The 12,645-nt window shown below is 41.6% G+C and overlaps 1 protein-coding gene across 4 annotated transcripts in view; it reads left to right on the top strand.

Annotated features, from left to right (window-relative positions):
• Window positions 1–1,349: 1,349 nt before the first annotated feature.
• Window positions 1,350–12,645, top strand: part of Gda (guanine deaminase) — a 114,179-nt gene continuing 102,883 nt past the window's right edge. For 2 of the 4 annotated variants that reach the window (XM_078047499.1, XM_078047500.1), the window contains exon 1: window positions 1,350–1,672. In XM_078047499.1, coding sequence (XP_077903625.1) covers window positions 1,550–1,672 — 123 coding nt within the window. In that variant the 5' untranslated portion in view covers window positions 1,350–1,549. The remainder of the gene's footprint in view (window positions 1,673–12,645) is intronic. The other 2 variants (XM_078047502.1, XM_078047501.1) reach the window with 2 other exon arrangements.

The following is a 12,645-nucleotide window of genomic DNA, read 5'->3' as shown; positions in this document are numbered from 1 at the left end:
CAGGAATTTCTAATTCTGAATCCTTGATAGGGTGACCAACCTTAGTTGGGTGTCTGAAACTGAGGAATTTCTGGATCTTGACACTTTAGGATTGAAATCAGGAAAGTCCCCTACAAAACAAAATGATGTCATCCCTAGAAACCCTAGCACTAATAAGGAGAAGCAACCTAAAAGGGAATGAATCATTTATAGAGACCAGTCCTGTGTTATAAAAGCAGCAATTCAGAGAATGCCTGTGCAGGTACTGCAAGGAAGACCTCACCCCTTTATGTAGAAGTCAAAACAGATGTCCATCCAGATTACTCCACTGCTCTGGGAAAACCCATTCATCCATTTATTCAACAAACAAGTACAGAACAGCAGGCATTGTTCCAGGCACAAGACACTTCTGCTGCTCTTCCAGTCCTTCTATTGCTAGTGTGTGGGTGGGACAAGAATAAATGAAAAACATGAAATAAATGAGAATGGATATGATTGATGCTGTGGCAGGAAAAAAGAAAACATGGACTAATGGAATAGAAACTGCAGGGGGTGGGGTGGGCTACTGGTTGGTCAGGGAAGGTTACTCCAAAGAAACCCGAGGCAAACCAGTGAGAGAAGAGTGGCTACGTCAAGATTCACTGGAAGCATTAGGAGCAGAGGAAGGGAACAGGGTGTTCTAAGGCCTTGAGGGAAACCAGGTAGTCCTTTCTAAAGAACTGAACGAAGGGCTGACCTAGAGGCTTCCCAATATCCTGATCCAAGAGCCATTTTTACAGAGAAGAAGATAAGGACACCTAGGCCTACTAGTTTTGTGGCAGTCCCTTGATTGCTATTCCAGCACCCTAGGCAGCTGCCATTCCCTATTTGACAGGGAGAACTTAATTTTCTCCCCTGGTACAACTGAAAGTAAATCAAAGACAGTCATTTATTCAGACGTGATGTTGGGGTTGTTTGTAGACAACCACAAGGACCAAAACATTGACCTTAAGGCAAAGAGAGGAACTTTGAGATCCACATGGACTCCCATGGTGGAGCCCCGTGTGAGAGATTCTCTAAGATGTGCTTCCATAAACTCAAGGGAGGACAAATACATATTCTGAGTCCCGTAGAAATTGAAAATGAAACTGATCATGAGGTAGACTTCCCCAGCCGACCTTTCACCTGTCCAGAACTTGAGCAATAAATAGCCCTAAGAGAGAAAGGGGCAGAGAAGACTGGCAGATAGAAGTGTAGGCATGGCAATTAAAGAAAGGTAGAGAAGGTTGATTCTGATAACTCAAAGAGTTAACACATCCAAAACTAACGCAGGGGTGGGGAGAAAACCACACCCCACGGGAGTGCGGAGCCAACTCGCGGGAGAAAAATCCTATTGGCATTGAGGAGGCAGGGAGCCAGCCCCTGGGCGCGGCCTGCAGGGGGCAGGCGATCGCCCGGGGAAGCGGGGGCAGGACGAGGCCGGAGCAGGTGCCCGCTCCGCAGCTGCAGGCAGCCGCAGGGAGCCCCAGCTGTGCCTCTGCCGGTGTGCCCTCCTTAGCCCGCGGTCCCCGCGCTGTGTCCCGCCGCTGACATGTGTGCCGCCCGGATGCCTCCCCTGGCGCACATCTTCCGAGGGACTTTCGTCCACTCCACCTGGACCTGCCCCATGGAAGTGCTTCGGGATCATCTCCTCGGTGTGAGCGACAGCGGCAAAGTGAGTGGGCACCGGGTCTGGCCACCCGGACGCGCCGGCTGACAGGTGGAGGGAAGCTGGCGCGATGCGCTGCGGACGGAGTCCCGGGTTCGCTCCGCGCGGCTCCGGAGTTGAACTTGAGCGTTTGGCTCTCGGGAACGCAAAGCGAACCCTGACACTCGGTTCCCCGGCTGGCTAGGGAGTATCCAGTTTCCGGAAGCCAGGAGCAGTGGGGTAATCACACCCCTTCTGGTTCAACAGCCGTCCAGGTTGCACTAGGTAGAGAGGAGAGCCATCCCCCCGACCCACAAACCTTAAGAGATCAGCAATAAACCATAACATTGCTTCATTCATCTTATATCTCTGGAGCCTGGCACAGTACCGGGCACAGGGTAGGCGAGTCATGAATTTGGTTTGAATTTATTGCGAAAGAATTAACAGGTCATTTGATCGCTGTTGATTTGCCCGTTGAGTACATAGAAGAAGCAAAAGAACTGATTTCATTCACCGAATCCTTGGCTCAACGCAGAGAATGTATTAATGATACAGGTTAGACAACTTGTAATACTAGAAAGGATAGTCGAAGAGAGATTATCCATTTCCCTGTATCCGCCCCTACCCATACACATACACACACACACACACACACACACAGCCATTTGCATTGAAGCAAGCAGTTTCATTTTAAGGTTCAAAATGTCTTCTATGAGTGTACCTTCTACACTTCTTTTTCGAAAAATCAGAATTTCTACAAATGACATTGGTAACGTAATGTCTAATATTTTCCATTCTGTACACACAGTTGATGACTGCATTAGTAATGGACTGGTCAGTTTAAGTAAAGTCATTCCATTTGAGGAGAAAAAAAGAAAATAAATCCAGGGGTGATATATTTTTGAGCTATTTTCCAGCTACTAGTTTGGTTAGCAAAAGTACACATGTTTGTGATTTGTCAGATTCAAGATACTACTCTCAACTACTGAATCAGTGACTCTTCTTACTTTTGGGGAGAAGGCTAAACCCTATTTTCTTATAGTGCTTTAAAAATTATCTGTGCATAACTCAGAAGCTGTTGGGCTTCTGAGGTGATACAACTCTTAGAGTTCACTCAAATGCAGAGATTGCAGTGAACCCTGAGATTGGTGCTTCCTTGCATGGGGACATGACCCTCAAGTTACAAGAAACTCATGTTGGGGCAAGTCCTGGGAAGCCCAGGTATAGAGACTACTGAACTATGAAAGAATGGAGGTGTTGGTCTAATCACAAGGAGCTGTTCAACTCTTAGATTCCCTTTTAAAAATGAATTTCCTATATCCAGAATTCTAACTGGTAGAATAGCAGACAAGAGAGTGGGGTGGGGGACTGACTTTAACACTGGAGAGGAGTAAAAAAGGAAGTCAATTACCTTAAAAATTACCTTTCCTAGGGGTTATACAGAAAAAGAATTAAAGAGTGTCCTGAACACACAATTAGTGGTTGAGTCAGGGAGTCTATTCCTAACTAAGAAACATATTTGGGATTATAAATTTAGAAAACAGGCCATTCCCTCACAAGATGTAACTAACTAGGAGTTGACTACAAAGGCGAGTTAATTCAAGGGGGTTAGCTTTCCCAATGAAACTCCTTAATCAGTGAATTGGTAGCTGTTCTTTCTATCTTCAGTGCAAGGCAGTTTATTCCTGTGTTTAATACAGGGCATGCTATATATATTTCAGATCTTGATTTCCCTCATGTTGAAATAGGAAATGCCTCACCTTTGGGATTGCTGAGATAATTGTCCATTTCTTATTTAAAACATTTTACAGTTGATAAAAGAAAATAGTGTCCCCTTGAAACAACAAATATGTGAAATAATCATGATCTTTAAGTTTTATCGGGTTTCCTAATGCTGTTCTTGGGATGAATCTTCAGATGAATCAGGAGCATCAGAGTTGCTAGTGAAAATGCTGATACCTGAGCACCGGTGGCAGAGAACTGAGTTTCACAGGCCTGGAGTGGGACATAGGAAGTGGAATTTTAATGAGAATTCTGAAGGATTTGGACCCAGGGAGTGGGTGGATGACATTCTGAGTAACTGTAGTATTTTGGTTGTGTGGTGGGACCACTTTAGTGAGATGTGGGGAGCTCAGTTTTGTTTCAAAGCCAGGTCTGAGATAACATCTCAAAGAGAAGGGACACAAATTCCTATGTCCTCCTTCTCTCTTATATGCCTGGTCCCTCACTCCATATAACTTCATGTAGGCTCAGAGAATGGTACTGACTATATTTAACTCAATAATTAAAGCTTATATTCAATTAACTTAATTAATACTATTCTTTAGCCAACATTTTGGTTTGGGGCATTTTGAATTCAGAGTTAATTTTTCTACTTGAACATCATGTAGCTTTTAAAAATAAGACTCTAAAAAGTATAATTAATTTGAAAATGTTTAATTAATCTTGAGACACAGTGTGCTCAAATATTACTGAGTTACCTAATTCTTTCATATACAACAGGGTCAGGTTGACTTTTAAGATACATTAAGATGCCCTGGGACTTTTACTGCACACTTAGGCAGAAGCAAGAGTGAGGAAGAAAATCATTTTGGAGGCAGTGCCTTGGGGTAGCTGCAGTAAATCCTAAGGAGAAACAGAGACCTGAGTTTTGGTTGAAAGTCTATACTAGTTTTCCTGCTCTAAGACCATGGGTGAAACACCTAACCTTTTTTGAGCCAATTTTATCATTTGTAGAATTTGATTTCCTTTTGCTAAATATTAAATGAGTGATGAATAAAATACCTGGCACTTAGTGGATATTTGACATGTAACATGTTCATTCCATCCTCATTCTTTCCTTTGCCCCTAGCAAATTCTTAAGCTCTTGCTCACTGCAGCATTTTTTCATGTTTCCACTTGGTGGCCCCCGTACAGGCCAAGCAGCAGAGAAGGAAACCAGGGCCTAGGAGGGACAGTGTGGGACAGCGAGGCAACAGCTATGCATCCTCTTGGTCATGTCATTCATCTATTGGGATGCAAAGATGCACCTGGGAAGAAAGATCTGAGGAGCTGTTAGTCAGCTTTTCACCGATGCAACCAAATTACATGACAAGAGTAACTGAGAGGAGGAAAAGTTTGTTTTGGCTCAGAGGTTTAGTACGTGGTGGGCCAAGTCCATTACTTTGGTCCCAAAGTGAGGCAGAACATTAGGGTGCAAGGGCATGGTGGAGAAGCAATGCTCCCTGTATGGCAGCCAGGAAGCAGGGGTGGGGGAAGGGTCTACAGGGAAGATGAACTCTTTTGGGGCACTTCCCCAGTGACCCACCTAGCCATGTCCCACTTGCCTATAGTTCCCACTCAGTCCATTTAAAGTAGGATGGACTGATTAGGTCACAACTCTCATAATTCAGTCATTTCACTTTTGAATATTTCTGCATTAACACAGAAGCTTTTGAGGGACATCTCATATCCAAACCATAACAGAAGTATTTACTGCACATTATTTTCCATACTTCTTAGTCAGCACAGTGTGATTATTTCCTATTAGAAAGCTGAGATTTGAGAATTCACGCATATAGAGATTGGGGTGGAATAGTCAGCTTTTGAAATATAGCCCAAGGGCCATGTTCTTTTTATGATAGCAGACTGCTTCCCCAAGGCACAATGTGTGCCTTTAAAGAACTTGCCCTTTATTAAAAGAGCCAAGATTTGTTGGTATAACAAAAGTGGGCTGATTCCTGAGCTAAACAGGGGACTCCTCACTGGAGATAAATTGATGAACAAAGTGTCTTGGTGGTGTTGGTGATCTAGTGGTACATTAACAAAATCTACTATGACCTATCTGAACTTGACCTAGTCTGCAGGTGGAGGTAAGGCTTTCTCCAGTATCAAATGACATTTAAATTGTATTCTGAAGAATAAGAAGTTAACTAGTAGGATTCAAAGTAGAAAAGAAACTTCTAGGGCAGAGACAATAGATTATGCAAAGGTCCTGGGTAGACAGGAAAGAAAGGTCAAAGTGGTTAGAGTCTAAAAGTTCAAGAAAAGGATAATGTAAGGTGAGGCAGGACGGTTTGACTGGGTGATATCATGGAGGGCACGTGGAGTGGGGGAGGGATTGAACTGTGATTATAGTTTGCAGTTTGTACAGTTCACTTTAACTTCAGGATAAAGAATGCATTGGAAGGGAGTTGAGTGCAGGCAAGGAGGTCACATTGGAGCATGTTGCAGTAAGGAGTTCAGGTGAAATGGAATGTAGTTTAGATGAGGGAGGCAGTGTGGCCTGCCAATTCATGAAACCCTAAGAATACCTTTATCACTTACTACTGTTGCAAATTTGTTGCTTAGCATTTCTATTTCCAAGTTTCCATACACACACACACACACACACACACACACACAACACAATTTATTTAATATACATTATGGGGCTGTTGAAAGGATTAATGTATTTATAAATGTAAAATATATAGAATAATGCCAGGCATGTAATACATGTTTAGTAATCATCAGCAATTATTGTCAGCAATGGAGATGGAAAGAGGTGGAAAGACTTGGTGGCTCTTTAGATCAAGTCAGCTAGATTTGATAACTTGTGTATATAGGGTTAGAAGGCAAGAGCATCAAGAGAAATGTATGTCAATGTATGTAAATAACATAAACCAGGTGTATATCACTGTGTGTAAGCAGTACAGAGGGGCACAAATTGACCAGTGGCAGGAAAGGCTTCTTGAAGGGAAGGAAGCAGTCATTGAACTGAACCTTAAAGAAAAGACAGGATCTGAACATGCAGGACAGAATTAAAAGGCTCTGGCAAAGGCAATGGGCTGATGGTTTTCAATTCTAATGCTGTTAGGAAATTTGCTTCCATAAAAAGATGCTTTTCATGCCCAAGTATCACAGGATAACTCTGAGAAGTCTGATTTTCTAGAAAGCTGATTTCTTTGTTCAGAATGTTCATAGCAGACACAGCTGGCTACCCACTCAATAGCTATAACCTTTTCTTTCTTACCACATCCTGAAGTTGATCGGCCTGTGATCTACTTGGCATGGGCTACCTCCGAGTGCGAGCCAGCCATGGTAATGTACTCCCACTTATCACTTACCATATTTGTTTTCAGCAGTCTCAGAAGAGACAGCTTAGCCCACCTCCCTCTCCAGGACCAGGATATTCTGAGTTCCTGAGCTTGGCAGGAAGGTGGATCTTTGCCTTTCCAAGCAGGAGGAAAGGATGACACAGAACCACTAGGATTTGTGATTCAGACCGACAGAACTCCTGGCTAAGCAAGATGGTGGAGCTGCCTTCCTTGGTAACTAAGCGTGGTTGGTGATTGGCATTCTGGCACACAGAAAATCCGTTAAGAAGCTTCTGGGATGTAGGAAGAGAGCCCCTCTTCCTTTCTTTGGATGCTCTCACTTAAAGACGGGATATCTGGGGTTGCTGCTGCCACCATTTGGGACCATGAGGAAAAGGTTAAGAAGATCCCAACCTAATCTCTGACATCTCTGAACTGTTGAGATCATGAAGTGTCTTTATTGTCTAAACTGCTGTGAGCTGGGTACTCTGTTCATTGCAGCCCGGCCTACACATGTTATTACACTGCTTTTCAAAGAATCATATTTTTCAAAGAACTGATAGTTGCCTTCTGCTTTCCCTCTTTTTATCTTCTCTTTGTCCGCCCAAAATATCACTGTCTTTTTAGGAACCCATATTATTCAAGTCCAGTCAATTTTCCTTTGGGACATCTGTGCATAGTCATTCCCATTGCCCCAGCTCAACCCTTTGTTGTCTCCTAGATAAAATATTACAGGAACCCCCTGTTTTCTCACCCCTATTTCAGTGTTTCCTCCACATTACTGACAGTAATTTTCATGAGAAGTATCATATATCTCCTCTTCTGTAGCCATCGGTGGCTCGTTCACTAGTGCCCCAAGGTCCAAATGTCCTTGGAAGTTTCTAGACCTGACATTATTTGGACCTAATCTGTTTTTCCAATCCTTCCTCCTACTTCATCTCCCTACTTGGAAAATGGGAATAAATTTACTATGGCTGGCTCACACCACAATGTACCCATGAACCAAGAGATGATCTGTGAAAAAGTTTCAGTTTCCCAGCACATCATGCTCTTTTGTGTCTCCATGTTGTTTGTGTCAGTCTCTCAGCTTGGGATAGACCTCCTTTTACAACCCATTTTCCATTGTTTATCAAATGTTCTGGCACAGCTCCACTGTCCCTTTCCTCCACACCTTCTCTAGCCATCATTCCCTGATTAGAATAAATTTCCCCTTCCTCTGTCCTCTCATAAATATTTCTTTTTGAACAAAGATTGAACTCAGGAGCTCTTAACCGCTGAGCCAATTCCCAGCCCATTTTTACTTTTAATTTTGAGACAGGGTCTTGCTAAGTTGCTTAGGGTCCTGCTAAGTTACTGTGGCTGGCCTTGAACTTGTGATCTTCCTGCCTCAGCCTCTCAAGATGCTGGGATTACAGGCATGTGCCATGCTGTTTGGCTCCCATAAAATTTTGCATGTATTTCAAATTAATATTTGCCGCAGTCCGGCTGCAGCATAATAACCGGGGGGTGACGAATAAGTTGTGTACGTTGATACAGCAGGAATGGAAGCCGTTTATTGTAGGACAACAGAGCTATTTATACATTTTGCACAGCTTATCTTAATTAGCATAAACTAGATACATCAGCCAACCAATAAGGAATCTCTACACTTAATGGCTCACTTTTGTTACTTCTCAAACCACTCCCTCTGGCATTTTGCCAGGCACCATCCAGACTTGTTTACGAACTCTACATTCCCCTGGCAAAATACCACGTGTTATTTTGACTTGTCTACAGACCTTAACAAATATTTTTTCTGGTGGTTAAGAACATGGCTTCTGGACTCAGACTCTGTGAATTTCCAATTTCAACTCTACTGCTTATTTGGAGAAATTCCTAATGTATCAGAGTCTCCACACCCAACGGTTGGTGTGTTGAAGTTGAATCCTGACTGTGAGGTATTAAGAGGGTAGACACTTAATCTGATCACTGCATTTAGAGATGAAGCCTTTGGAGGGGATTAGGATTAGATGTGGTCATCTAGATGGAGCCCCATGATTAAATATTGGTGGTTTTAGAAGAAGAGGGAGAGAGAGCAGAACACACACACACACACACACACACACACACACACACACCCCACCCTGTCTCATCATGCAGGGCCATGTGCTGTCTCAGGACTGTGCCAATAAGAATGTGACCCTTGGCCTTGGGCCAGAGCCATAAGCCAAAGTAAGCCTCTTTATAATTTACCTAGTCTGTGGTCCTGCATTATTAGCAACAGAGAATGGATCAAGAGAGAAGGTTTACTGCCTCTGAGCTACTTGTCTGTAGTTTTACTTGTGCTCAAGTCATTAGGAATCAACTTAAGTATCATCTCCAAAATCTTTTTATTATTTCTATATTCTACAGTGATCTTTCCCTATTTTTTTACATCTCTCTCATTGTCTTTCTTACAGAGTACTTATTCACATTCATTGACCAGGCCTTATTTGTGTCTATTTTTACTCAAATTAATTATAAAATTTCCTATTCACATGACTTGAAAAAAATGTAGAGAATATCTAATATTTCCTGACATAAGATCTTGCAAATAGCATAAGTGCTCAGCAAATATTTATTAAATGGATGAACACTGAAAAAATTACAGCAACTGTTGCACAATTTGTCTTAATCTTTGCTAGTAATAGTTCCAAAATGTATTTGTGTGTACCTTAGAAAATACAATTTTGCATGTAACTTAATCTCCTCTCAAGAATGATTTTTATTGCACAAAATATAGATGTTCACAGTTGTTCTTTTTTATTTTTTATTTTTAGTTTTTAATAGACTTTTATTGTATTTATTTATATGGTGCTACTGAGAATTGAAATAGGTGCCTCACACATGCCAGGCAAGTACGCTACCACTGAGCACCAGCCCCAGCCCCAGTCCCAGCCCTACAGTTGTTCTTTTGATTAAATTCATTCTGGTTTGAAAATGCTTTTGAAGGTTTTATTGACAAAACACAGAAATTGGAGATTACTTTCTTGCATTCTACTACCTATAAATATTGCTAGTGTGCTTTTAAACATTTATTCTAATACTGACTACCTGGGATGTAGGTAGTCACTTACAAGCAGCATGTGCCAGCTGCAGTGAAATATGGATTTACCATTTAAAGCCAAGCACTCAGGGTAAAGGGTTGTACATGAGAATTAACTCTATCAGTGACTACAATGACAAGAAACACAAGGCTCAGAGAAATAAAATGGTTTTCCCAAAGAGATACAGCAAAGAAGGAATAGAGTTGGGATTTGGATCCAGATCTATTTCCTCTTTAGCCATTATTATCTCTCTGGATCTGATTTAAAGACCCTGGTACCATTTCATCCAAGTAAAGCGTTTAACTTTCTTTCTCAGTCTTGTCTCCTTTGTTTTGTGCTTCTGAGTTCCAGACAGAAAATCCATTCTTCATTCTGTGGCTGTGTCCAAGATCTACTTCTCTGTCCCATTATTCACCCCCTGGTTTCTTCCCAGTTGAAACTGTCCTCCCTTTCTTGGTCTTTTCCTTCAGTGTTTTTTTTTTTTCCTTTCTCTTGTCAGTGAAGCTGTTTTTATGTCTTGGTTCCCAGCACTCATCAAACTTAAGCAAGTCTGGATGTCTGTCCAAGTCCACAGCCTTCTAGCAACCCCAGACATCCCCCAAACAATGCAAAAAATGTTTACTGTGATATAATCTAATCAATGTGCTTGAATCTGAATTTATAAAACTGGTTGAGGAAGGATACACATATACTTCACAGAAAAATTGGTTAGAAGTATTTTAATAGATGAATTGAGAGATTCAAAAGGGGCCTCAGATTCTTCTTATCCTGTTTTTTTTTCTTCTTAACCATTTATCTATTGCTCTTTACTCCTTTCCTACACCCATCTCTAACTCTGTCCCCATAAATGTTCCAGTGTCTGCATATGGATTTATTTTTCATGGAGGGGATAAATAACTTTCATTAAATCTTAAAAGGATAAGAGAAAAAATTTTCTAGACTATCCAATCTTGAGTCCCAGGTAGAACTGTCTCACCTATACAACAACTTCCCTGTTTGGCTTTAAGTGATCAATACACTAGAAATGTATCGCTCTCTCCAATCAGGTGCTAATAATGTCACTCCCTTCCAAGGAGAACAAACCTGAGCTCCACTCACTATGATTATTGGAATGCTCAGTGATACTTGTTTTGGGACATTTCCTTTTTTTTTTTCCTTCCACTGTGCAAGGATTCCTGGAGAGTTTGTAATCTAAGCCTTCATTCATTCACAGATTCTGATCAAGTCTTTTCTAGGTCCCAGCTGCTGTTCTTATTCTGAGGCTGCAGCTGTGACCAAGATGAAGCAGCCATCGACATGGAGTTTTATTTCAGGGCTCTTCCAGATGTCTGGTTCTTAAATAAAGGCAACGCCTTACCTCCAAGTCCATGGTCACTGCTACCCTTGTTCTTTGTGGCAATCTGATGCTGCACTTGGGTGATGACCCAAACCATCTGTTGGCCAGTACAACCCTGTCCTGTCCAGACTGGAAAGGGCCTTCTCCAGGGTCAGCTAAGGGGCACTCCACACCCTGTGCTTAGCTTGTTCTAAAACAACTTGCATGAACTTCTGTGGTCACACTGGTCTTTATATTTGGTTCCTTTTAGGGAGAAGATCAATGTTCTATTTATTTTTCATACCTTTATTTATTTATGTATTGGTACCAGGGATTGAACTCAGGGGCACTCAACCACTCAGCCACAACCTCAGCCCAATTTTTATTAGAGACAGGGTCTCACTGAGCTGCTTAGTGCCTTGCTATTGCTGAGGCTGGCTTTGGACTCGGCAATCCTCCTGTGTCAGCCTCCCAAACTGCTGGGACTACAGGTGTGCGCCACTGCACCTGGCTCAATGTTCCATTCTTTCCTGATGTGTCTAAGATACTTTAAAAAAAAAAAGTCCAAGGTGAATCCTTAGTTGGTCTCTTAACTAAGGTGGTAAATTTTAAAAGAGTTCCACAATACATTTAAAATATGACTTAAAAAGTTTGATCAATTATGGAGGCTGCAGTTGTGGCTCAGTGCTAGAGTGCTTACATGTGAGGCACTGTGTTCAATCCTCAGCAACTATAAAAATAAATAAATAAATAAAATAAAGGTCCATCTACAACTAAACTATATATATTTAAAAAGTTTGATCAATTAAAATATTGGTAGCACATTTCTTATGTTTTGTAGTTGTACATTAAAGTACTTCAACATAATTTAAAAGGAATAAATTTTTCCAACATTTTTTATTGGTGCATTATATTGTACATAATGATGGTATTTGTGGTTATATATTTGTGCATGCGCACCATATAACAATATGGTTTGGCTAGTATCACTCCCCAGCACTTCCCCCTCCCTCACCACCTCCCATCCCTTGGTCCCTTTCCTCTACTGACCTCCCTTTGATTGCTATGAGAGCTGTCCCCACCTTTTATTAAAAGGGAACACATATTGTGTGCAGTTCATCCTTGTATATTGTTCTTGGCTTCTTATTTATGACACTTGATTATAAACTCACAGATACAAGGCATTTTGGTGATGATATTGAGAACAGTATAATATTGAACTTTTACTGAATGCTTGTTAGGTGCTGGGCCCCATGCTGAATGCTGTGCGGTCATAATCTCAGAAGCTCTTGTGGTACTTATTGAGATGAAATAGCTTTACTTGTTTCATAGACAAGGAAACTGAGACTCAAGAGTGCTGATCTTAACTTTGTAATAAATGTCTGTTTTTTTCCTTCTGGTACTGAGGACTGAACCCAGGGACATTCTATCACTGAGCTACATCCCTAGCGCTTTTTATTTGTTATTTGAGACATGTTCTCCTTTAATTGCTGAGGGGCTTGCTAAATTGCTGAGGCTGGTCTGGAGCTTGCTATCCTCAAATTTGAGGATCCAGCTTCCTGA

This window comes from Ictidomys tridecemlineatus, chromosome 4, assembly GCF_052094955.1.
Source record: "Ictidomys tridecemlineatus isolate mIctTri1 chromosome 4, mIctTri1.hap1, whole genome shotgun sequence".
Classification (NCBI taxonomy): Eukaryota; Metazoa; Chordata; class Mammalia; order Rodentia; family Sciuridae; genus Ictidomys; species Ictidomys tridecemlineatus.
The sequence above is the reverse complement of the archived record's forward strand: the minus strand, read 5'-3'. Positions and strand labels throughout refer to the sequence as shown.